The sequence below is a fragment of the Pongo pygmaeus genome, chromosome 6, assembly GCF_028885625.2.
Source record: "Pongo pygmaeus isolate AG05252 chromosome 6, NHGRI_mPonPyg2-v2.0_pri, whole genome shotgun sequence".
Taxonomy (NCBI): Eukaryota; Metazoa; Chordata; class Mammalia; order Primates; family Hominidae; genus Pongo; species Pongo pygmaeus.
Window position 1 is genome coordinate 127,426,499 of NC_072379.2, and position 25,549 is coordinate 127,452,047.

General features: G+C 56.1%; 1 protein-coding gene and 1 long non-coding RNA gene across 4 annotated transcripts; one reads left to right on the top strand and one right to left on the bottom strand.

The window, feature by feature from the left end:
- Window positions 1-1,800: 1,800 nt before the first annotated feature.
- Window positions 1,801-7,292, top strand: LOC129040502 (uncharacterized). The gene is made up of 2 exons (XR_008503656.1): window positions 1,801-1,926; window positions 6,853-7,292. It is a non-coding gene; the product is annotated as an uncharacterized LOC129040502 (long non-coding RNA).
- IMPDH1 (inosine monophosphate dehydrogenase 1) lies at window positions 7,225-25,247 on the bottom strand. Of its 3 annotated transcripts, XM_054495126.2 has the most exons (16): window positions 24,634-24,898; window positions 24,166-24,357; window positions 20,679-20,777; window positions 18,641-18,689; window positions 15,965-16,066; window positions 15,767-15,841; window positions 15,282-15,488; window positions 15,044-15,131; window positions 13,348-13,547; window positions 11,873-11,963; window positions 11,542-11,637; window positions 10,073-10,216; window positions 9,829-9,973; window positions 9,394-9,537; window positions 9,216-9,299; window positions 7,225-7,974 (listed from the first exon to the last, which is right to left on the bottom strand). In XM_054495126.2, exons 1-16 carry the CDS (start codon window positions 24,777-24,779, stop codon window positions 7,953-7,955), a joined length of 1,884 nt encoding a protein of 627 aa, XP_054351101.1. In that variant the 5' UTR covers window positions 24,780-24,898; the 3' UTR covers window positions 7,225-7,952. The 3 variants fall into 3 exon arrangements, with proteins under 3 accessions (XP_054351101.1, XP_054351105.1, XP_054351107.1); XM_054495130.2 differs by lacking the exon at window positions 24,166-24,357 and having other exon boundaries at window positions 24,634-25,247; XM_054495132.2 differs by lacking the exons at window positions 20,679-20,777; window positions 24,166-24,357 and having other exon boundaries at window positions 24,634-24,888.
- Window positions 25,248-25,549: the final 302 nt, after the last annotated feature.

Sequence of the window (25,549 nt, forward strand, 5' to 3'; positions counted from 1 at the left end):
TCAAGAGAGCATGTGTCCTCTCGATATCTTTGTATCCTCGGCGTTGCTGTATACTTCCTGGTGTGGACCGGGTGATGAATATATGTTTTATGTATTCATTCAGCATTTAACCGGCATTTATGGGTGACAGCGTTTTATGGGATAAAAACATATAAGGGAAAACAAACACTCTGCATATATTTATTTATGTTTTAGAGTCAGGGTCTGGCTCTATTGCCCAGGCTGCAGAGGCACAATCAGAGCTCACTGCAGTCTTGAACGCCTAAGCGCAAGGGATTCTCTTGCCTCAGCCTCCTGAGTGGCTGGCATCACCATACCTCCCAATTTTTTTTTTTTTTTTTTTTTTTTTTTTGTAGAGACAGAGTCTCACTGTGTTGCCCAGGCTGGTCTCGAACTCCTGGGCTCAAGCCATCCTCCTGCTTTGGCTTCTTAAAGTGCTGGGATTATAGGCAGGCGCCACACGCCGCACAGGCCAGGCTCTATGCATACAAAGAGAGAGTATGTTTGTGTTGTGTTATGGATAAAAACGAAGCAGGAGGGGCAGGGATGGGGTCAGAGAGTGAGAGTGTGTCGGGGGTGGCAAGGGGGTTCAGGGAAGGTCTAATATAATGCCCTTGAGCAGAGACCCAAAGAAAGTGAGGGAGTGAGCCACGGGGCCTGGGGTGAAGAGGAGGGCACTGGCATTGGAGGACAGCAAGGAGGCCAGCATGACCAGGACAGTATGGGTAGGGGACAAGCAAGAGAAAGCCGGAGACAGCGGAGGCCTGATCAGGAAGCACCTGTAGGCCCCAGCAAAGACTGACTTCTACTTTAACCCCAGGGAAACCAGTGGAGTGTTTTAAGCAGAGGAACGACCTGCTCTCACTTACATTTTAGAAGAATCACCTTGGCTGCTGTGTATTGAGAAAATTCTGGAAGGAGGCAACAGTGGGGGCTAGGAAAATTGGAGCCCTTTGCAGTAACCCAGGTGGAAGATGGTGATGGTTGGAGCAGCATTGTTGCAGAAGAGACTGGAGGAAGTGGTCAGACTGAAGTCAGTGCTAACGGGATTTGCCGATGGATTAAATATGAAGTGTGTGCCAAGCATGATGGCTCATGCCTGTAATCCCAGCACTTTGGGAGGCCTAAGTGGGAGGATCACTTGAGGTCAGGAGTTCAAGACTAGCCTGGGCAACAAAGTGAGACTCCGTCTCTACAAAAATAAAAAATTAGCTAGGAGTGGCAGTGCATGTCTGTAGTCCCAGCTACTCAGGAGGCTGAGGTAGGAGGATTGCTTAAGCCTGGGAGGTCAAGGCTGCAGTGAGCTATGATTGCGCCACTACCCTCCAGCCTGGGAGACAGAGCAAGACCCTGTCTCTTAAATAAGTAAATAAATAGTGAGAGAAAGTGGAGTCAAGAATTACTCCAAGGGTTTTTGTTTTGTTTTGTTTTGTCTTGTTTATCTGAGCAACCAGAGGAATGAATTTGCTAGTTTTTAAGGTAGGGTAAATTTAAGGAGGACCAGGTCTGGGAGGGTGGCAGGGAGTGTGATGTTAATTATATGTGTCAACTTGACTGGCCCACAGAGTGCCCAGGTATTTGTTTAAATATATTTCTGAGTGTGTCTGGGAGGGTGTTTCTGGATGAGATTTACATTTGAATCAGCTGATTGAATAAAGCAGCCACCCCTCCCCAATGTGGGTGGCCCTCATCCAATCCATTGAAGGCTTGAATAGAACAAAAAAGGCTGAGTAAGAGAAAATCTGCTCTCTCTGCCTGTCTTCGAGCCGGGACATCAGTCTTCTCCTGCCTTTGGACTCTGGACTTACACCATCAGCTCTCCTGGTTCTCAGGCCTTTGGACTCGAACTGGAACTACACCATTGGCTCTCCTGGGTCTCCAGCTTGGCAACTGCAGGTCTTGGGACTTGTCAGCCTCCACGATGATGTGAGCCAATTCTTTATAATAGTCTGTCTCTCTCTCTCTGTCTCTCCACAAACACACACATTTTTCTTTTTAGAAAAATATTGTATGATTGGTTCTGTTTCTCTGGAGAACCCAGACTACTACAGGGAGTCCGAAATTCAGCATTGGTTATGGTCAGTGTGAGATGTGGAGTAGGCAGGGAGAGGAGAGCTCAAAGGAGCAGAGAGTAGGTAATTGAACTGGATTTGAATCCTCCAAATCTGTCCCTTGACCTACTTGAAGTCAGTTTTCTCCTCTACACAGTCCCTGGAATGGAATCCTTTCCTGCATCTCCTCTCCCCAGGTAGTCATGGATTCCAGCTTTGTGTCCTCCTTGGCAAGCTCCCCTGTCCTGAAACCGCAGAGGGGCCATATGACCTCCACAGTCTGAACTGCTATTCCCTGTCCCTCTGTGGTCCTTTGCCAGGAGAAGGCCCCACCACGAGGTCAGGGGAGACCCTGAGCCAGAGGGGTCTCCCCCTACCAGGCCAAGCAAGGAAAGAGCTCAGCTGGAAGGGGCTGGATTCATTCTCGCCTCTCTCCAGCCACTCCTGTAGCTCCTGGCTTCCTCACAAGCCTCTCCACCAGCGCCTTCACAGGGCTTGGACACTTCACAGCTGCTGGGAGAAAGAATGGAATGGACCCAAGGACATCCAGGCAGGCCCAGGCCCTACCCGCTGGCGATTCGGGCAAGTCACTTTCTCTCCCTGAGTCTCGTTGTCCCATTCATCATAAAGGAACAGGCATTACTGCTATAGGGTTGCTGAGGATAAGATGCACCCTGTACAGCATAGTAATGAACGGCGGCAGAAAACAGGTCTTTTAGACTCCTCTCCCCACCTAGCCAGCCTCTTTCCTTTCTGGGAGATGAGATTAGTTTGCCCCCAAGCCCCGCCTGTCCTTCGGAAGCCAAATTTTGCTACGGATGCAGGCAACCAGGGAATGGTTGCCAAGGGCCGGGGTTTGAAAAGAAGGGCTGCTTGTTGCCTAGGAAACTGCCCCACTCCAGGTTCCCTGGGGTCCCACCGGTCGATGGGTCTTGGCGCCATCTGCCGGACACAGTACCACACTGCTTCTGAAGCTCCCAGACCCGGAGTCCCACAGCCTGGAGCAGGGAATACTCCTCTTCCCCTGCCCATTCTCCCCCACCACATCTCCACATAAAAGCTCTTTGCTCCTTTTGCCGCCAGACTTTCCCCGAGATTAGAGGCATGGGAAGGAGTTGAAGTACTGTGGAGGGTGGGAGCGATGTCCTTCTCTACACAGAAGGAAAGAGGACAGGGAAGCAGGACTCCTGGTAGCCTGAGGTCCAAGAAAGTCTCTCCCCTAATTGCTTTCCTGAGGCTTGCATCCACTTGGAAACTTTGTCTCCCACGATCTGCCTTTCCAGAGGGAGGGAGCCATGGAAATGAAGAGGTTAAAGTTGAGGTAGGAGAGTGGACATGTCGGTCACCGCAAGGTCCTGATGCAACATCCCCTCCTGGGGAACCGCTCAACTCCCACTGCTCCTAGACCCGAGTCCCCTTTTCTTCTCTGGGAGAACCTTCTGACCCACCTGACAGTTGCCAGGTGAAACCCTTGGAGCCTCAGATCGTCCTGCCCACTGGCGGAAGAGGGAGAAGCAGAAAGGTGCCTGCTATGAGACCAGGATTCCTGAGTTCAATACCTGCCCAAGGCAGACCCTGGGCTGGCCACCCTGAGATCTGCCTGCCCTGAAAGGTGAAGGGGGAAGTGAAATATCTGAGGTTGGGATGCCTGGGGGTGGGGGTGTGCCTCTTTCCCTTTTAGGATCACAAGTAGAGAAACTGAGGCACAGAGTGAGCAAAAGGCTGCTCTTTACCTGTCCCAGGCTAATACCACATCTTGCTATCCAGATGTCCCCGCTCCAATTCTAGCTGGGCTGGGGTGGGGATGGGGGGCAAAGTTGACTTGGAAGCTGACACCCTGGCCCTCAGCCCAGAAGATGATGTGGTCAATGGGCTTAAGAGCAGGTGGAGCAGGAGGCTGGGGACCAGGTCTCCTGGGTCCCTGACCCCACCTGTTTTCCCTCCTGAGCTGAGCCAGAAGGGTAAGCAAGGAGGAGGCTGGCGATGATGATGCCTGCACCCTGCAGGTGAGAAGCCCTGCCCTGAGGACAATAGGTGTGATAGGTGGGGCTGGGTGCTCTGGCCTAGAAGAGGCTGCATGTGTCTGGAGGCTCCAACCTGGCCGCTGCCCTCTGCCCAGGTTCCCTGCCTCCAAACTCTCCTCAGCAGGAGGCAGGAGGGCTTCAGGGGTAAGGTGAGGTGGGCAGGGTTGGCCCCCCAACCTCCTGATTAGCTGAGTCTGAGTGTCAGGCTATAGTGGGGTCAGAGAGGCTGAGGTTGGAATGTGACCCTTACAAGCCAGAAGGGATCCTGAAAGAATAAAAAGCTCCAAGGAAGGGGAGAGGGAGGAGCTACCTCCCCCAACCCACCACGCCCCAATGGCTGGGTCCTTCCTCTCCAGCCCTGACTCCAGATGTGAGGAGAGGGGTGGAGGGAGAGACTGAGGGGAGCTGAGTGCCTCACAGCTGGGGCACTGCCCCTGCCTCCCCTCCGTGCTGACTGCCCACTTCCTAACTGGCACTGGAGCCACAGAAGCTGAAAGGAGCCTCAGAGGGCTAGTCCAGTCCCCCCGAATGATTGGGTCATGCCATCTGAGGGCCCTGTTCTCAGTCCTTGGAACCTGGGAGACAGTGAGGCCAGAGGTGAGGGCAACCCACTCCTCCTCTTGGTCCCCCAGGGGGCACCAGAGATGGCCCCAATGCTACCCCCTGTGAGGGCAACTTGACTCTCCTGCTCCACACACCTGCACTGAAGCCCAGGCCTCCCAGTCCCCTGGCTCTACCTGCTGCTTCTGTTCCTGCCCTGGCTGGGGGCGAGGCCAGCTGCCTAGGCTAAGTCCCTGCAGCTCCACCTGGCCTGCAGCTTTGACGCACTGGCTGGGAGAGTGCACTGAGCCTGGTGCGGGCTGCCTGAATGCTGATGTTGCTGCAGGGACACTGGGGCACTGGCTGGTTGCACGCTGGCAGTGCACCCTCTCCCTGGGTGGTTACACTTTTGCGCAGATGCCGCTGCCCACGAGCTGGAACCTGGGGCACCACAGCAGCATGGTTCAGTGCCTGTGGGGCCACATCTTCGACAACCTGGTGGTGAGCAGCCTGGACTACATGGTGCTGGGTGTGTGCCAGAGGGGTGAGGGGGCACCTGTGCTGCACAGACCTGGCTGGACCTCAGAGGGGCAGGTAGTACTGCTGACCAAGGCATCTCTGATCTGCATTTCTCCCAAATGTGGCTCTGGGCTGCCTCTAAATATCCACCTGCTGTGGCCTTCCTACCCAGAGTCTCTCCCTTTGTCCCACTTACACCTCCTGCACTGTGGCTGAATTTGCAACCCACAGTAAGTGTGTTGCCTGGGTCCAGACTTAACATGCGTTTATCACCCAGGCAAGGGGAGGGCCCACAGGACACAATAAGACTCATTTACTCATGCCTGTAATCCCAGCACTTTGGGAGGCCAAGGCGGGCGGATCACCTGAGGTCAGGAGTTCAAGACCAACCTGGCCAATATGGTGAAACCCTATCTCCACTAAAAATACAAAAATTAGCTGGGCATGGTGGTGGGCACCTGTAGTCTCAGCTACTTGGGAGGCTGAGGCAGGACAATCACTTGAACCCAGGAGGTGAAGGTTGCAACGAACCTAGATTGTGCCACTGCACTCCAGCCTGGGTGACTGAGGGAGATTCTATCTCAAAAAAAAAAAAAAAACAAAACAGTAATTCTCTAACTTTAGAACGTATCAGAATTGAGGGGCTGAGTAGCAACCCAGAGGCTCAGACCCCATCCTACTATGGCAAGCCTAGGACTTGTTATTAGCTCTCCAGGTGATTCTGACATGCACCAAAATTGCAGGGCCACTGTGCTAACACCTCCTCTAGAAGGGCCATACTAATGCTACCATACCTTAAGGGGGAGATCACTGATTTACAAGGTAATTCATCCTATTGGTCAGCTCTATTAAGCTACTAGGTTTAGTTCAAAACCTAGTTTTGAACTAGTTTTCAAAGGAACTTCTCCCTTTGAACCACTCACGCTCTTGATTCAGAGTGACTTGGCATTTATCTGAAAACCCTTAGATCTTTCCCATCTCAACGGCTGGTCAAGCTGCTTCCTGCATGGCCTTTGTAAACCAATGCACAAGACAAACCATGAAACCATGTTTTGATCCATCCCCTCTCATCTTCAACCATCCCCTGGGACCTGGGCATTGTCCTCCCTCCCCGCTGGGTCACCTCTGACTCAGGTGCTCATCAAGGCCAGACTCCAGGGCACAAGGCCTCCCAGGACTTTCAATGACCCCATTCACTTTGCAAGAACTCCTGGAGCAGATGTTGAACCAACTCTGAGCCCACCTGATAGTCCTGCTGTCCAGCTCTTTCCTTTTTGTCCCTAGAAGCACAAAGCTAAAAAATGATGCAGTGAAAGGCTGGCCCCTGAGCAAGTAGCTCTTTGGCAGAAAGGGCTTGGGAGAGGGCAGGTATTAGCATGGCATGGCAGCAGGGAGCTGAGGGGCCCCTCCCTTAGCCATAGGAGTATATCCAGATCTTCTTGGTCTGCTCATTCCCGCCACCAGAGCATCCCCTGGCCATCTTCCCTGTCTCTGCCCACTTGAGTGGTATCTGTACCTTCGATGGACAGCTTTGTGCCCACTGCCCAACAACAGAGGCACAGGAAGGCAATGTGAATGTTCCAAAACCCCTCAACTCTAGGGGTATTCAGCAGCCCATGTGACAGTACTGTCTCCACCAGCTGGGGTTGAGGCTGGGAGGCAGGTCCTGAGCCACAAACGAACAGTGGGAGCTGACCCACTCTGCTTTGTACCTACAGGTGTGTTTCGGCAGATGAGACCACAGGCCCTGGCCATGCTGTACTTCTACCCGTGGCCTGGCTGCACCATGTGGCATGATGAGGCTGTGGAGGGTGTTTTCCAGCAGCTGGGTGTGAGGCCCCGATGCTGGAATTCTACAGCCGTGATGATCCCTCAACAATGCTGCCTGAGTTGCTGAACAGCTTGCAGTAGGTGAAGCCTGGGAGACCTCCTGACTTGGGGCCCACCTGCACCAGCACACCCCCACCCCACCCCCAGTACCGCAACACCCTCAAACCTTCCTGGGGAGGCAGGGCCTGGTGCCATACCCCCCCAGCCCAACTCTGATGGGGCTCCAGCCACCCAATGGACAGGGCATACAGACAGGATGGTGGAGGCGTTGAGACCTGCTTGATTTATTCCGAGTATTTAATACACAATGACGCAACTGTGATCCCAAGTGTGCAAAGTTAAAGCCTTCAACTGCAGCTGAGGAGAAGGGAGGAATGGTTCACCTGGGGACGGTGGTGAGTCAGGAATGACAGGCAGGCGGCCATGACCAGGGCAGCCTCCTCCCCAGGGCCAGGGACAGGGGAGTGGCCTGAGGAGCAGGACCCAAGGGTAGCCCAGGGCCGGGGAAGGGGGCAGAGACCTCCCCTTGGCCTAGGTCAGGAGCTCAGAAGTGCCACATGGCTGAGGGGCAGCGGCCCGGGAAGGGCCAGAGGCAGGGCCAGGAGAGCACCATTTCCTGGGGGGCTAGGGACAGGGAGGTGCCCTACAGGAGAAGCCAGGAGGGGCTGCCTGCCCCTGGGGTGGGGGCCAGGCTGGAGCAGGCTGCAGCAAGAAAGACCTGAGGCAGGCGCAGGGCCTGAGAGCCTGGCTGGCTGGGCTCGGGGGGGCTCCCAGGGCAGCCTGGCCCAGGGAGCAGTCCTGACTCTGCAGGGAATGCCGAGTGGGGGGGGGCAGCAGTCCCCTCAGGACTTCCCCTCCTCTCTCCCTGGAAAGGAGCTGGGGAACCCGTAGTGCAAATCTGTGGACCACTCAGTTATGGAGGGAGGCTATGCCCGAAAGTGGACACTGGGGTGCATCCCCTCCACCACTTCGGCCTCCACCGCTGTCCTCAGTACAGCCGCTTCTCGTAACTGTGGGGACAAGGCAAGAGGGGGAACAAGAGTTGGGTGTGTGGACCCTGCTCCCTCCCAAAACCCTTTCCCCAGGGCCCCTAGATGCAGGAGAGAACAGAGAGCTGAGGAGCCCTGAGATCTCAGCCGTAGGGGGCAGGAGGAGGGCCTAGAGCAGGCCCTAGGCCTCTGTCCTCCCCCAGGCCAGCGTTCCCTGAAGAACCATGCTGGGTCCAGAGATGGCCATGCTCCTTTGGGCCATCGCCATCTGAGTGGACTGTCCTCAGTGCCCAGGGTGGAGGGACAGCTCAGGCAGGCATGGCCCATCCTCATGGAGCAAACTCCAACCTGGAGCTGAACCTCTGCTGCCCGTGTCCACACCCAGCCCCAGCCCCAGCCCTGCAGGCACAGTGGCTAGGCTGCTTGTGGTCACTGGGTCCAGTCTAAGATGGGGCAGCCTTAGACCTGAGGTCACGGGCCTCTCTCTGCAGCCAGAAAGGGATATGTGTTTCAGCTGGATGAGGGGACACTGCTGGTTTCCTCCATCATGGTGTTGTAGTTAGGGGGCCGGGGGGCCCAAACCCAGGGTCCACATCTCATGGTTATACCCCAGCACCCTCCTACCCCCACCCAATACCCACCCCCACCTCCAGCCCAGGTCCCACCCAGACTGCCCCTGCTCTACTCTACGCTTGGCCCGGGCAGCGCGGTTACTTACACGGCAGAAAGGTATAGCTACGGAAGGGTGGGGCGGAAAGAGACACAGGTTAGACGCCCGCTGATGCCTGGGGACAGGGCTCCTGACCAGGGTGGGGCACATGCCTGCAACTACTGCTGCCAACGAGCACTGCCCCCGCCCACGGTTGCCCCAGCACTGGCCCTGGCATCCGTCTCTCTGCCCTTGTCCCCGCCAGAGGGGTCACACCCGCATCTGCTGCCTGGTGCCACCACAGCCCCTGCCACCAGCCACCAAGCTTCCTGAGCAAGCAAGGGCTGGGAATCCAGGTGCAGTGAGTGGCCACACCTCCTGTGCCCTGCTCGGGAGAGGCCCGAGGGGAGGGCCTGCTTGCATGGGGACTAAAGGACAAGGAACAGGAGGGCTGGGCCCTGGAAGAGAGGGTGAGGGGCCATCCTGCAGCAGCATCTGTCCCTGCTGCAGGTGGTCCATGGGGTCCCTGGAACCTCAGCTTGGCCTCAGAACCCTGGCCCCACCTGCCCAACCCACTACCTGCAAGTGACAGCAAGGAGGCCACCACACTTACGAGTGCAGGCCATGGACGCCACCCTCGATCTGGGCCGACATGGTCCGCTTCTCAAACTTGAGCTCTCCTGAGTACATCATGGACCTAGGAGGAAGGTAAGCAGAGCAGGTCAGGGCCACCAAGGGTGGAGAAGAGCGAGAGAAAGGAAGCAGGAGCCGCCCCCAGTCTTAGCACTCACCGAAGGACAGACAGGCTGCGGGCCCCTATATCCTGGCAGCCGTGTTGGATGCCCGCTATGAGGTAGGGCACGAACTTCTGAATGGATCCTTTGTCCTGGATGGAGCCCGAGACACCCTGCGCGATCTTCACTTTATCCCCCTCACTGCGTGGAGGGTGGAAGACTGAGCCCAGCAGCCTGAAGCTCAGAGGACCCCACCCCACCTCTTAAGGGCAAAAACGGGATACTGCCCAGGAAGGTCCCCCAGGCCGCCCCTCGCTGGGCTCTGAGTCAGGTGGCCCAGGGACAGATCCTGTGTCTGCTACTTATGCCCTGTGCCTCAGTTTCCAGAACCACCATATGGGGACTGGCTGCCATCTGGGGAAGTCGGTGGCATGGGCGGGCCCTGAAGGGTTGTGGGCTGATCTGCCCAGGTGGGGCCCAGGGTCAGGGAACCTGAAGTATCGTTTCTGGCTGCTGCTGCTCTTCTCCATGGCATCCAGTGAGCCCATGCCCCGGTACTTCTTGAGCCGCACCCCGTCTGAGAAGAAGTACTCGCCAGGGGCCTCCGTAGTGGCGGCCAGCAGGGAACCCATCATCACTACAGTGGGCAAGGGATTAGTGCCTCCAGCCCACTAGTGCCCCCCGCCTCCAGCTTCCAGCCCTCACCTGCCCAATCCCCAGCACATTTTACCCTCACCTGTGGAGGCTCCAAGGGCCAGGGCCTTGACCACGTGGCCCACGGTCTGGATGCCGCCATCGGCTATGATGGGCACACCAAAGCGCCGGGCATACTCAGCCACCTTGTACACAGCAGTGCCCTGGGGCCGACCACAGGCCATCACTGGGGGAGGGTGGGGTGCACAAGGCAGAGAAGAGTCAACAGCAACTCCGGGGCCTGGCGCGGGGCCAGCCCAGCTCTTCCTCCTGTGCACTGCCTCTACTCAGGAAAAGGGACACAGCTGGATGGTGTGTCTGAGGCATAACATAGGTGCTGGCAAATACCACCAGGATGAGTGTCACTCCAGGGATCTGGGCCACCCCACCCCTAAGAGCATGACAGGGGATTCTGATGGGGGAACTAGAAGTGGACTTCAGAGCCCAATGCCCCCAGACAGGTGGCCCCAGGCTCACCTGCTCTCAAGGCACAAGTTCCCCTTCAAGGCTTTCATTTGCAAAAACCGTTAGCAGGGTTAGGTACTATGGTCCCCTTCGGGATACTGATTTGCATTTCTTCAAGTCTAAGTGTCCAAGGTCCTTCAGTGTTAGGTTTTAGGTGGGGACTATAAGGAACCACACCTGTCTAGGGATGGATGCAAAGCTGGATAAACCAGAGATGGCGCCTCTCAGTTGTTTTGTCCCTACTCTACCTCAAAGCTTTGAACAGTGCCTGAGACAAGTAGGTGCCCAATGAATATTAAGTGGGTGAGAGAGGGCCCTTATTTCACCATGGTGGCCAGCTAAGGCGAAGGGCACAAACCTAAATAGCAGAGGCTCTGAGGACCAAAAGGGAGAGCTGTTTGGGGCAGGAAACGCTAAATGCATCACTCAGTGTTTTGGAGAAATTGCCCTCATGGGAGGGGCTGGGTACATCTCCTCAGGCCAAGTGAGGACCCAAGTCTTCCAGGAAGCCACCCTACAAGTCAGATACCAGCCTCCAGGGAGCAGCTCAATAACCACATGCGGGACGCATGTCAGGCTCCCCCCTTCCCACTTCATGTTCAGGAACCCACCCTGCAAAAGGGCTTTGTAATTGGGTGGAACTCCCCCACACCCAACCACATGGTGAAGCAGGTGTATAACATATCCTTATATGTTCAGGGACATGTTGTCTCTGTCTCTTAAATATCTGCCTTGTCACAAATCAAATCCAAACCCTGAGGTTCCAACAAGCCCCTTGGACAGTCACACCAGCCCCAGGCCCCAAGCCCCAAGCCCCAGGCGGAGCCCACTTGACCGCACTCTGAGAAGCAGGCTGGAGCTCTCGCACCCTGCTTACACCTGCCTTCCCCTAAGTCAGTGGGCCCGACGGGGTGGGGCCCGTGCCTGGGTCACCCCGGAGCCCACCATGGCAGAACAGGGCCTGGCAGAGAGACTACTTGATATGTATCTGGGGAACAAAGGCGAGGCCCCGGGCCAGCGGGCACTCGCTCACCTCCTGACACCCACCTTCCTGGGTGATGCAGATGGAGCCACAGCCCATGCCCACGCGCAGCCCGTCCACACCAGCATCAATCAGGTTCTTGGCCTGGGCTGCTGTCACCACTGGGGGTGGGGATGGGGCAGAGGAACAATGTGAGGATGGGATGCCCCTGCCTGCCCAACAGCCTCTTGGGACCCCAGTCTAGCACCCCCAACCCCCCTACAGTGACCAAAGCCCATCATGCTCCCTGCCACCCATGCCAGGAGCCATACCATCACCTAGGAATGCTGAAGGACAGAAAAGGGTTACTCAGTGGAGGGGCAGGAGCAGGCGGGTGGGAGGCGACCCCGCACTCACCGTTCCCCCCAATCACCTGGAGGTGGGGGTACTTCTGTTTGATGTAATGCACCATGGCGATCTGATACACCGAATTCCCTTGGGACGAGTCCTGTGAGAAAGGACGGAAGAGCTTGGGCTTAGACAGCTGAGGATTCTCAAGGCAGGAGGGAGAGCCTGAGTGGATGAACCCCTCAAATCCTGTGAAAACTGTTATGAAAATGCTCTTTCCTTCTGATTTTTTTTTTTTTTTTTCTGGAAATTCACTTGACAACTTTCAGTCAATTCTCAAAGGGGACTGCTTCCCTGAAAGGTTAACCACCACTAATGCAGTCTTAGAGTAGATAAGGCCTTTCCTATCCGTTGTACAGACTGATCCTTAAAGCAAGGAGACACTGCCTGGAGCCGTATCCTGTTCCCATCAACTCACTAACCAAATGAAATGACTTAACTTCTTTAAGCCTGTTTCTTCATCTGAAAATGGAATGGCGATTGTTCCTCAATGGGCTGATATACATAAGGTCTTGACGCAGTGCCTGGCAAACAGGCGGTTCTCAGTGAACATGAGCTAAATTATTAGGGTCAACTTATGAGCCAAGAAGGCCCTCAGAGGCGTTTGTTTGCAGTCTGTTGTCAGCTGTTGAGAGGGTGCCAGTGACCCTCCTCTTCCTCCTAGTCATAGAATACAGATAAATCTAGATGTATGGTCCAGATCGCTCTCAAGGGATCAATAAGCCTTTATCCTTATTCTACACCTCCCTTTATTGGGGGGTGGGGGGGGAGTCTTGATTTGCAATTGTTGCTTGCAGCAATTTGTCTATTTTTTTTTTAAGGATTCAGTGGGTACACGTGCTTGTTGCTTAAATGGGCATACTGCATACTAGTGAGAATTGGGCTTCAAATGTACCTAATACCCACATATCGAAAACTGTGTCTGATAGGCAGTTTTTCATCCTTCGTTCCCCTCCCACCCTCTCCCATTTTGGAGTCCCCAGCGTCTATTATTTCCATCTTTATGAACATGTGTACCCTCTGTTTAGCTCCTACTTATAAGTGAGGGCATGCAGTATTTGGTTTTCTGCTTTGGAGTTAGTTCACTAAGGATAATGGCTTCTAGCTCTGTCCATGTTGCTGCAAAGGACAGGTTTTCATTCTTTCTTATGGCTGTGCCATTGGAGAATTTTAACTTGTTTGTTTTCTTTCTTTGTATCTCAGATAACACAAACCATTGTTTGTTTTTTGAGACAGGGTCTCATTCTGTCCCCAGGGCTGGAGTGCAGTGGCACGATCCTAGCTCACTGTGACCTTGAACCCCTGAGCTCAGGCAATCCTGCTGCCACCCTCCTAATTCTGACACCAGGGAGCACTCAGAAGCAGAGAGGAAGAGTAGCAAGGGAGAGGCACAGGCTTAATCACAGGTGAACCTGGGTCCTCATAAACCTCCACCCTGCTGAACCACTCATCCACCTCCCCCACCACTCAGGCGGGGGCCTTACCAAGACAATGACGTCGACACCCGCCTGGGTGAGCAGGTCCAGACGGTATTTGTCATCCTCACGGGTGCCCACAGCTGCCCCGCAGAGCAGCTGCTTCTGGGAATCCTTGGAGGCCAGAGGGTAGTCTCGGTTCTTCTTCAGGTCGGTGCGGGCGATGATGGCCACCAGCTCATCGCGATCATTGACGATAGGCAGCTTCCCTGACAAGGAATGCAGGGGTGAAATGAAGCGGGCTTGGTGGGGAGAAGTTTGGGAGATGTTTAGGAGGGTGAAGATGAAAGCGGACCACTCCAGAGATTCCACTGAAGTACTCCAGCCAGCCACTAGGTGACAGCACCCCCCACCCAGGAAGTGTGGGTCCCTAGGAACCTAGCCCTCTTCCCAAGGAACAGGGAGCAAAGAAACCTCTCAGCCCAGCAGGTTCCTGGGGGTCTGTGGATGGGCATCCCCGTGGCCTGGGATGGGCAGCCTCTGAGCACTGGCAGCCTTTCACCTGCTGGGCCACAGTGGCCGAAATCTCCTAGCCACGAGTGATGCTGTCCTGCAGGGAGAAGCATGTGCCCTGTCCAATACAAACACCAAAGAACCCTCCAGTATGGACCAGGGAAGCATTTCCCAGTATAGCCAACAGGGACCTGGTGAATATTTAATTTTTCCTTTTTTTTTTCTAACAAGTGAAAGTTGGCCGGGTGTGGTGGCTCACAGCTTCCTCACTTTGGGAGGCCGAGGCAGGTGGATCACTTGAGGCCAGGAGTTCAAGAACAGCCCGGCCAATATGGTAAAACCCCATCTCTACTAAAAATACAAAAAAATTACTTGGGTGTGTTGGTGTGTGCCTGTTGTCCCAACTACTTGGGAGGCCGAGGTAGGAGAATTGCTTGAACCCAGGAGGCAGAGATTGCAGTGAGCCAAGATCACACCACTGCACTCCTGCCTGGATGAGAGAGCAAGACTCCACCTCAAAAATAAATAAATAAATAGAAGCCAAAGTGGTGGCTGGGCACGGTGGCTCACGTCTGTAATCGCAGCACTTTGGGAGGCCGAGGAGGGCAGATCGCTTGAGGCCAGGAGTTCAAAACCAGCCTGGCCAACATGGTGAAACCCCATCTCTACTAAAAATACAAAAAAAAAAAAAAAAAAAAGTTAGCTGGTATAGTAGCACATGCCTGTAATCCTACCTACTCAGAAGGCTGAGGCATGAGAATTGCTTAAACCCAGGAGGCGAAGGTTGCAGTGAGCTGAGATTGCGCCACTGCACTCCAGCCTGGGTGACAAAGTGAGACTCTGTCTCAAAAAAAAAAGCTAAAGTTGTTTCTAGCTGGTAAATATTATAGAAACAGCTCCAGTGTCAAATAAATTTAACTGCAGGACTTCTGAGAGCCTTTAATAAGTGAATGTGCAATTCTTTATGCAAGACAGGGGACAGAGAAAGGAGTTATTGCTCAGGATTTTTTTCTGATGAGCGTCTCATAGAACTAGTTTTGGGAAACATACTGTGAAGATGCTGCATTAGGGACAAGCTTCCCTAAGCTAAGAGAAGGATAGCAGGAGTTGTGCTCTGGCCTGCCTGAGGTTATTCGAACCTTCCCCAGGGCCCAGTCTGGTTGCTGGGATAACCTGCGAGGCTGTGAAGGAACAACGGGACTGTGGACAGGGAGTCAGGCTGGGGGAGAGTTTTCAACTAGCTCCCTGGTACCTTTCTTGCTACGCTGCAGGATCTCATTTGCCTCTTTCAACGTCACACCTGCTGGAGCCACCACCAGTTCAATCCTTGGCGTCATCACCTGTGGGGCCAGGAACATTTGCCTGCAGGTTGGCAGGTGAGAGAGAAGGAGCCAGGCCTCCCTCTGGTCCCTGGTCACAGGCACCAGTCTGAGGCCCCAGCGTAAGCGTCCTCTCTGCACCCAGCCCGGCTTCCCCTGCCCTGCAGGTACCTCACTGAGGAGGGTGGTGTGGTCCTTCTCAGCAAGAAAGTCGATGTCTCGGGAGGTGACGATGCCCACCAGCTTGCTGCCCATGGTGCCCGTCTCAGTGATGGGGATGCCAGAGAAGCCATGCCGCATCTTGGCCTCCAGCACATCGCCCACAGTGTGCGAGGGGCTCAGCACCACGGGGTCCGTGATGAAGCCCTGTTCAAACTTCTGCGGGCACAGATAGGGGGAGGAAAAGGCTGGAAGAAAGCCAGGGATGATGTCCAAGCTGGCCACAGGGAACAGAGGATGCAGCTGTGCCACAGAGAAGCCAGGACCCTCAGTGGGATGAGGAGCCAGTGGGAAAATGAGGGCTCGGGCCCAAGGCTCCACTGAGAGGAAGGACACGCAGCGAGTGTAGCAGTGCAGGGCTTGCAGGGGAGGCTGGGAGGGCCTCTGAGGTGGGGACTGCCAGGTGGCATCTTGCTGGGGACAGGCCTGGTACTTGCCTTGACCTTCCGCACCTCGTTGGCCTGGAACTCTGGGGTGCAGTTGTGGTGAATGAAACCAATACCTCCCATCAGCTGATGTAGAAGGGAAGTGTGGTCAGAGCCGGGGCCCATCCCTCCTCAGCCCTGCCCCTCAGCACAGCCCACCATGGTCAGTTCCTGTATGCCCTGGAGTCCCCATGCAGGTGCGTAACTCACAGCCATGGCAATGGCCATGTCAGCCTCTGTCACAGTGTCCATGGGGGAGGAGATCAGCGGTGTCTTCAGCGTGATCTTCCGGGTCAGGGCTGAGGTCAGGTCCTGAGGATGGAGGCACAGCCCATGTGAAGAGTTTATCACCCACTGGACACTCACTCACTGAGCTCCTACATGCACCGGCACCAGGACAGGCCCTGGGGACATGGCGGTGAACAAGGTGGATGAGTTCCCAGCTCATCTAATGGAGCTTATGTTCTACTTGGAAAGAAAGATGACAGACACAGGACACATGCTCAAGATGACTTCAGTCAGGATGAAGGCTGCAGAGAAAAACAAAAAGGCCAAGCGACCACTGGCAACAAGGTGACTGGGGAAAGCCTCTTTCCTGGGAGGTGACCGGTGGGAGCCGATTAAGTAGAAGTCAGAGGGGCTGTCACTCTCGGCTGAGGGACTGAGTGCAAACCCGCCTCAGGGTCCAATTCTTTCGGAGGCACATTGAAGAAAGAAAAAGAAGGCCAGGGGAGTGGAGGGAAGGGAGAGGCGGGAGGAAGGCAGGGGCAGCATGTATGGCCGTGAAGACCACGGACAGAAGCTCAGATTCGATTCAGAGAGAAGCCACTGGAGGGTCTTGACAGAGAAATGATCTGATTTATGTTTCAAAAAGGTCACTCATGCTCCAAGGTGGAGAATGCATTCTGGGTGACAAGGGCTGAGGTGGGGGTAGGCATGGAAAAGAGTCTTTTAGGCATCCAGGAAAGCAAGCAACGAATGGTCTGGAGCTCAGCAGAGTGGTGGGGATTGCAAGTGTCCATTTAAAAGCCACCTGCCCATGGAGGAAAGGCCAGAGCACATACCCCTCTGAGGGTCAGGCCAACAGTAGTGGATCCCAGTCCCCAAGACATTTGTGCAGACTTTGCTATGTAATTTTTTTAGATTCAAAGTCCCTGAAACCCATCACTAACCCTGGTTCAGACCTCTGGCCCCATGATCTAGAAAACACCATCTTCTCTTTCATCATGCCACAGAAGGGCTACAGCCTTCCTGACAGAAGCCACAGGACAAGGAGACCCTTGCCGGCCAGGCAGAGGTCTTTTTTTTTTTTTTTTTCTCTGATGGAGTCTCATTCTGTCACCCAGGCTAGACTACAGTGGTGCAATCCTGACTCACTGCAACCTCCGCCTCCCAGATTGAAGTGATTCTCCTGCCTCAGCCTCCCGAGTAGCTGGGATTACAGATGCCCGCCACAACGCCCAGCTAATTTTTGCATTTTTAGTAGAGATGGGGTTTCACCATGTTGACCAGGCTGGTCTCAAACTCCTGACCTCAGGTGATCCTCCTGCCTCAGCCTCCCAAAGTGCTGGGATTACAGGCGTGAGCCACCATGCCCAGCTGATAGGGGTCTTTTCAATCCCTCCCTTCCTAGCAGCCAGCCCAGGGTCTGACACAAAGCCACACTGGCCAGTAAACTTTGTTAAACTGAACAGCTGCACCAAGTAGGCTTCCTGGTTATTGTCAAAAGGGAAACAACCAGAATCATTCAAATTTCCCCCTGAAAATCTGTCTGGGTCAGCTCTGGCTACACACCGGCTGGATGTGAACTTCCCTCACATGTAAGTGATCCAGGCACACTCAGGCCCTCTGGCCTTTCATGAGAATCAGACCAGAATAAATCCAATAATAATAGCAACAGAAAATAAATGTTTTTTTTAATGTATATGAATTCATCATCGAAACATGGCACTTTTTCTTGAAATGACTTACACCATCATCACTACCCACCTTGGCTTCTCTGAGTTTATCATATGTTAATTGTTCATTGATTCGGCTCATTGATGAGCCCCTCCAGGAAAGCAAGCGCATTGCGTTTCCTTGTATTTATCCAAAATGTAACTCTTTTAAACCCTCTTGCCAGTTCTTGTACATTGTGGATCAGTGAACAAGTCTGTCTACCGTTTTCAAATCTCCATAATTTTACTGGCTTCTATCATGTCCTTGTTCAGCATTCCAGACAAAATCCAGTCCTTATGGTCTCTACAATAAGGCAGCCACTCCCAAGCACACCCCTTCCCAGGCCTCTTCTGAACCTGCCCACAGGCTCTGTCACTGACAGACAGCCACCCAGCCCTGGGCCAGGCCTCACTCAGGACACTCCTGTGTTCCCATAGCTGCCTCTGCCCCATCAGGTATAATCCTTTGATCTCTGCCAGTTACTCTGGCAACAATAAAGGCTATATCCACCCATTCCAGCTGAGTGGAATCACCCCTGTAATCACAGCATTTTGGGAGGCTGAGGCGGGCGGATCACTTGAGCTCGGGAGTTTGAGACCAGCCTGGCCAACATGGCGAAACCCCATCTCCACTTCTCCACTAAAAATACAAAAATTATTGGGAGGTTTTGGCACGTGCCTGTAATCCCAGTTACTCAGGAGGCTGAGGCAGGAGAATCACTTGAATCTGGGAGGTGGAGGCTGCAGTGAGCTGAGATCATGCCACTGCACTCCAGCCTGGGTGACAGAGCAAGACTCTGTCTCCAAAAAAAAAAAAAAAAAAAAAAGGGCTATATCCTATCCACCCATTCCCAAGAAAAGTCTCTCCATGCCCTGCCCCTAAGCAAGAAGTCAGCCTCTTCCACCACACACACAGCCCCCTCCCCTTGTCAAAGAAAGAGGTACTTACCACCTCATCAGCTATGAAGTCTATGAATCCTGGGAGAATCAGGAAGTCGCTGTGAAGACAGAGAAGTGAGTGTTACTAGTGGGGAGGGGTGCCCCAAAGGGGCAGAGCCTGCCATACCAGAGGAGGCAGCAGGGGGGTACAGAAAAGCCTAGAGGAGCACCATCAGGGCAGTTCCCACCTCGTGTACCCCACTAGAGTCTGGCAAACTCCAGCCCTGAGAGCTAGAGCCAAAGACAGCGAAAGGTCTGCTGGGGCGCCATCAAGGCAATAGGCCCAAAATATCCATTGCCTTCAAGTCTCAGAGTTTGTCAAGCGACACAGAAGCTCCCATATCGCCACACACAGCAGCAGACACAGTGCCTGCCTTTGAAAACTTCCCAATCTTGATGGGGAGAGAAAATAAGTAAACACTGGGAACAAACCTGAGAACAATTTTGTGGCGCTCAACACAGCATGAACATGACCCAGCACAGGACAGGCCGCACGCGCCCGTGCCTGGACTGCTGAGTCACACAGGGCTCGGAACAGCATGGAGGGACCCCAGGGGGCTGAGTGCAGGGCATGTTCTGACAGAGCAGAACAGAAATGGCCGGGATGGGAAAGGGGAGGAAAGAGGCCCTAGAGGTGGGACCAGGACACTGGGGCCCCAGCCAAAGCATGGCAGCTGCCAACACTAGGGTGGGCCACAGTTCATAGCAAACCCCGGAAGGGAAGTGCAGGCCTGCATGGGTACATCTAGGTGCAGGGTCACAGCTCAGGGGCCCCAACCTGCTAAAATCACAGCAGGCCTTGAGAGACACACCCAAAAGCAAATATCCCACACTTCAGGAACACTCTGAACTGAGCTAAGCAAAGCAGCAGGCATCCCTAGCGCAGGAAGGAAAAGCCATACGGTGGAGGGGGAGTGGGTCGTTAATCTGCCCTAAGGCCTAGAGAAACTCCTAGGCGTTCCCCTAGGGAGTTCTCCTAGAAGACTTCAATGACAACTGTATCAAAGGTGGGCTCTCAATCTCATCACCAAAGACCACCAAAGAAACCAAGAATTTCGGTTGCTCCCAGCCTTTGGCAGCCCTTCCTCTGTAGAGCAAGGAGGCCACAAAAGAAATGCTGGAGTCTGGGCCTCGTAGCATTTTCTAGGTATTCTATACATCAGTCGCCTACGGGCAGGCAGGAGGAGACACTCCTCAGGAGTGACTGGGTATCCTGGTGTTTAGGGAAACTGCTGGCCAAGCAGGAGTGCTTAACAAGCCAGGACAGGGCTGGCAGGAGACAAGGCAGGGATGCTCTTGACTGGCCAGCATCCCCACTCTGCCCCTTCTGATGCTCCTTCCTGGCAGGGGCACAGTCCTGCAGCCAGGAGGCAGAGCTAGTGCCAGGCCTGCAGCAGGCAGGGCAACTGGCCCAGGGCCCACGGAAAAGGCAAATGAAACCAGAGGCAGACGGGTAGGTCTGTGTCCTCCTCCAAAACCCCATGTAGGGTGGGCTTAGGGGTGGCAGTCACAGAATAATTCGCGCCTTGGGAGGGGCACCAATACCAACCTGTGGGCAGGGAGGGACACAACTGGGAAAAGCGCTGGACTAGACAGTTGGAAAAGAAGCCACCCCAACCACCTGGCTGGGCCTCTCCTGGGGCCACGCGGAAACAGCTGCTTAAGCTTGGCTCCAGGGACCCTCTGCCCTCGTGGTGAGGCTGGGAGGGGGCGTCCTGGACCAGCGGCTGGGAAAAGTCTCCCCATAACGCCCACATCTCCAGTTCCCATACGCCCGAGGGCCCCTCCATGCCCCTGAGAGGAGGAAGGGGGCAGGCCGAGCTCGGATCTGGCCAGAAACGGGTCAGGGCTCTGAGGGCCGCGGTGTCGCCGTGCCACGTCCGTTTGCTCGGCGCGGGCCTCCTTCCTTCCCGTGCCCAGCCCCCAGCGCCCACAGCAGGCACTCGCACCGGGCCGGGAACGCCGGGGGAGCCACGCACGTGCAGGGCCGGCCCGGGGGTCGCGGCGCGTGGATGCGCGCACCTAGGGGTACGAGCCCCCGCGCTTACTTGTAGGTGAGGCCGTCGGCGCTGGCGAAGAGCTGCTGCGCGGTGAGCCCGTCCTCGGGCACGTAGCCGGTGCCGCCGCTGATCAGGTAGTCCGCCATGCTGCCGCGAGACCCCGCGACCCGACATAAACACCCGCGCGGCCGCCCGCCGCTGCCGCCGCTGCTGCTGCTACTGCTGACGCCGCGCCGCGGCCACGCTGCTGCCGCGGGCCGGGCGGGCCGGGGGCGGGGGCTGCGGCAGCGGCGGGGCGGGCCAGGGCGCCGCCCTCTCCTCCCGCCCCTCCCGCCCTTCTCGCCCCTCCCGCGGAAACCGCCGCCTCCGCCCGCGCCGCACAAAGGGCTCAGCCGCGCCGCGCGCACGCCCCCAGCTGCCTGCAGCGGCGCTGCGACCCCGCCAGCCCGGACCTGGTAGGAGGTGTGGGGCCCGCCGGGGAGAGGACCGGGTCAGGCCGGGACACGCCCCCTCCACCGCTCCACATCCAGCCTCCCAGGACCCCCAGCAGAGGCCCCACCGCCCCCCACCCCCGAGTTCTCCCCCAGCCGGGGCCATCCACCTTGCCCTTCTCCCCAGGGCACCTCTAACACGGTTCTGCCATTCCCCAATCCCCAATACTCTTCCGCGGACCCTGATCAAGGCCCGGAGCCCTGAGAAACCGGCCTGGGCTCTCAGTTCCCCAGCACTAAGGACTTTGAGGTTGGATCGCTATGCCCCATCCTGACATCCTAGGGAGCGGGCATTCTTCACAATGACACTCCTTGACCTTTGGGTGGCCTTGGGGCCCTCTGCAGTTTACAAAGCATTTTTCATAAATGAGCACATTAACTCCACAGTCTATTAATTGCCAAGTATTGGGTACCCATTCCCTTGACAGAGGCAAAATCTACAGTTCGGAAAGGGAGGGAGGGGTACTGCTTCTGATTCATGGCCCGGTGCTTCGGCTCACCGCCCTGTCTCCGGCTGAGAAAATGGTGTTGGTACCAGGTCTTTTAACCTCAGAGAGCAGTTTGTTATTTGGGAGGGTCCTGCGGTGGGAAGATGGGGGAGGATCATAAGCCTGGCTTAGACAAGTGTGCATACAAATAAGAACAGGGGCTAGGGAACTTCTGAAAAATCCCCAAAGCAGAAGTTGGTGGCCCTGGGTGCCCAGCAAGATCCAGATTTCTACATGGGGGTAGTGACTGGGTACAGATTGATTCACATGGGGAAAGGTGGGGTGGTAGGAGGTAGATCCTTCCCTCTTATGGGACCAGAACTGCCAGTGCTCTTCCCAGACCAAGAGTGGGTCCCCCCACCCAGACTCCACAGCCTCCTCCCTGTGTCCTCCCGTGGCTCCCACAGCTCACTTGGGGAGAAGAGAATAAGGTGGCGTGGGACACAGTCCCCTCCCTGGCATGGTAGCTGGCTGTGGCCCTGGGAGGCTGGGTTTGTTTACCTCTCAGCAGTGTGATGGCAGCTAGGCCCAGGGGAGGCTTGGCCTCCAAGCCACGAGGTTCCCTGGGATGCCCAGCCTCCCCCATTGATGCCCCCCCGGGATCCTGCCAGGAAAACACAGACTGTTCCATCTGTGTGCAGAGGGGAGGCTGGGGCCAGATTGCCAGCGATGCGTGGGAAGCACCTCTGAACCTTCAGCATTCACGGGCTCACGCAGGGAGCCCGGGCCACATGGGGGACCAGGGGAGCGTCCTGAGGAGCACCAGCACTAGGACCTTTCACTGGCCATGTGGAGCAGAGCAGTGAGACCAGCCAGAGAAAGTGCCTGACCATTCAGAGCTGCTCTGGGGTACCTTTCTGGCCACAGAAGAACAGAGCTATCATGCCAACTGCAGGCACAGGGCAGAGATCAGCACACAGCAGAGACCGGCCCAGTGGTCTCTCTGGGTTACTGGGTCACTAAAGGACCTGCTCTGGGTCACTGTCCCCTACAGTATGGGTCAGGAATGGCTAGAGTACTATTCAGGATTCGACCAGAGCCGGGGCCCAGGAGAGCAGCTGGATTTGACCATCTCAGGTGACCTGACTGTGACATCTGCCCCAGCCTTCTTAGGCTGCCTGGCTGAGGCATGGGGAGGGTCACCTTCCCAGTGATTACAGACTTCATGGCCCCACTCCCCTCTCCTGCTCCCCTACGCACCTCCCGCTTTGACCTGTGTTGGGCTCCTCATCACTCTAAGCTGCTGGGCTCAGCCCTGGGTTAGGCTGTGCTTTTCCAGAGACTCTGCTAATCCACCCTCAACCCCCGCTCTCATACACCCTCTTCCTGATCTTCCCCAGCTGCTTCCTCCATGGGGAGGAGACACCGAGGCAACCAGTGGGCCTCCGAAGCCGAGGAAGGGCTGTTGTCCCCTGAGACCCCCACCTAGCGGCTGTGGGGATAGGAAGGCAGGTCCAAGCCCCTTCCTCAGGGTAACAGGGTAACAGTGCCCAGCTGGGTACTGAGGTCCAGGCAGGGAACCCTGAAGGCTCTATCAGGCCTGGGGCTGTTTGAAGGAACAAGATTTCAAAACACTCTTGAGGGGAAGATGGGGGAAGGGGAGAAAAGCTAATAACATTAGCACTGTTGAGCTGGGACGGGGGCATAGCCTGTCCAAGTTCAAGCCAGAGAGCAGTAACACTGGATTCAAACCCAGGACTGCTCACGGAATCCTGTCCTCTTCCCACAGCTCCAGGTTGGCAAAGGCAGGTGGAGGTCTGGCCAGCAGGTTTTGAATCTCACTACACCACCTGGCTGGGGCTCAGATTTACACAGGCTCCCTGAGCCCAAGTTGGGGGTGTGTGTCGGGTTGGGGGTGGGGGTAGGGATGGCCCCTTGATGCAGAAGTGCAGTTTGGAGAAAGGATGCACTCACATGGCTCCGGCCTGAGCTCTGAAACATGTTTGCAACCCCTACTCTAACCAAGCACTGCCTCTGTCAAGCCCCAACCGGCTCCTTCAGCCCCTGTGGCCCCTCCCTATCACCCTGCGGCCTGAACCCCAGGAGTTGGATTTCTAGGATAGGAGAAAGGCTGGGGGTTGCCTAAGCCTGAGTCAATTCTAGAGAGGCAGCCTGCCGGGACGGGGGGCCTAACTCAGCAGCCCCACTGCTGAGGAGCCCCTTAAGCCGTTAAAAGTTCTTACATAAGCGGCCAACCCCTGGGCAGAGCTGCTGGGCTAATTCCCCCAGACCACCCCCCCCAAACCCAGCTGCCAGGTCACCTCCCCAAGCTGCTGAACACCAGCAGATGGGCAGAGAAAGAAGTCCAAATCCTCTGGACCGGAAGGACAGTGGGATTGCATTTCAAGCTGCGATACAATCCAGAGATTAGCCGCTGTCTCCTTTTCAGCCGGTCCCCCTGGGGCCCAGCTCACTACCCTACTCTTCCTCCAGTGTCCCTCATTCCTCTACAGACCCCAGCATGGGGGCCTGCGTCTTCGGAGAGACCTTGAGGTGAGCTGCACTGGCAGCCTCATCAGATCTCAGTGCATGGTGAGGAGGGGAGAGTGTCCTCACCTAGCCCTGCGAAGGCGATCCATCTGGACACCAACACCTGCCAGTAAGACCACTGAAGATAGTTCTAGGAGGAAACAGCTAAGGAGGGGTAAGCCAAGTCGGACAGGACTCCAGCAAGCACTGTTTGAACCCCAGGAGTTGGAGCCACCTGAACGGGGTGTCGTCGCGTGTGTAGCGAGGTCCAATCTAGGGCTAAGATTTTAGGGAAGGTTTTTACGACCTGTTCCCTCTCCTCTGCTCCCCCGTGCAACGAAGCACCTAATCCTTCACACAGTGCCCGTTTGCATCCCCCAGCCAAAGCCGGGAGGGTGGCGTTTCGGGAAGTTAGAGGCTGAGGCGGTAAGAGGGGAAGGGTTTGTGGGGCCTGCCCCTCCCCTCCCCCGCAGCGTCGCCGGGTTCCCGGAGCCGCCGCGCCCTCCTCGGCCGCCCGCCCCGGATGCGCCCCGCGCGCTCTGCCCTGGGCGTCACCTCTCGGGCTCGTAGCCGGCCTGCAGCAGTCGGGCGCTGTACCGCTGCGCCGCCGTCTCGTGTCCCGGGTGTTGCCGGGCTCCGGGCTCCGGAGCAGCGGCGGCTCCGCCTCCCTGCAGCGGTGGTGGACTGAGTGGCCCCTCCATGCGGAGGCCGCAGCTCAGGGCGGGCGGGAGCCTCTCCGCCTGGAGGCTCCCGGGGCCCCGGCTGGGCAGTGAGCGCAGCCCGGTCGAGTCCCGAGGAGGGGCGGGGCCGCCGGGGCGGGGCCTCGTGCCGGGGCGGGGCAGGGGAATCCGGGAGTCGACTGGGCTCCGCCCTGGGCTCTCCGCTCTCCCCGGCGCTGCTACGCAGATGCCTAGACTCGGTTCGTCTCTCCCATCCCGGATTCAGCGAGGGTACATCGGGGGATGAGGGGGAGAGGTGTCCCTACACGGGTGGGACTGGAAAGGACCCCGTCCCTTCCCTGCTGTCCGGACCTTCCAGTGTCTCCTGGCCCCTTCCGAAGAAAACCAGAAGAGGAAAAGAGCGGGGCTCCGGAGGCAGGGCTTCTCCTTGCGTCTCGGGTCCGCTCCTCTCCTGCACACCGACGATGCCAGGTTCCCTGGAGCGCCTCCTACCCGCAGGCCGCAGACCTCCCGCGCTGGGGCGAGAGAGTCGTGCTCAGCCGACTCCACGTTAGAGAGCAGGGAGAGGGATTTCCACAGCCTGTAATCTGCCAGGGAACGAACAGAACAGACAAGGCTGCGGGCTCCTTAAGGAACAGGACCTAGTCTTGCCTCGTTGTGGAGGTACTTTGCCTTGTTATGTTACCCCGTAAGAAGGAAGTGGGGCAGAGCAGTGTACTCAAACTTGTTTGTCCACTTACTAGAAGGCGCACTTTTTCCTACTGTTATCATTGTGAACAGTGATTGAACAC

Coding starts and splice junctions, on each gene's coding strand:
- IMPDH1 (XM_054495126.2), bottom strand. CDS start 24,779: ATGGAGGGGCCACTCAGTCCACCACCGCTGCAGGGAGGCGGAGCCGCC. Junction 15,842..15,964: donor ACATGGCCATTGCCATGGCT/GTGAGTTACGCA, acceptor CTTCTACATCAG/CTGATGGGAGGTATTGGTTT. Junction 7,975..9,215: donor GGCGTCCATGGCCTGCACTC/GTAAGTGTGGTG, acceptor TTGTCCCCACAG/TTACGAGAAGCGGCTGTACT.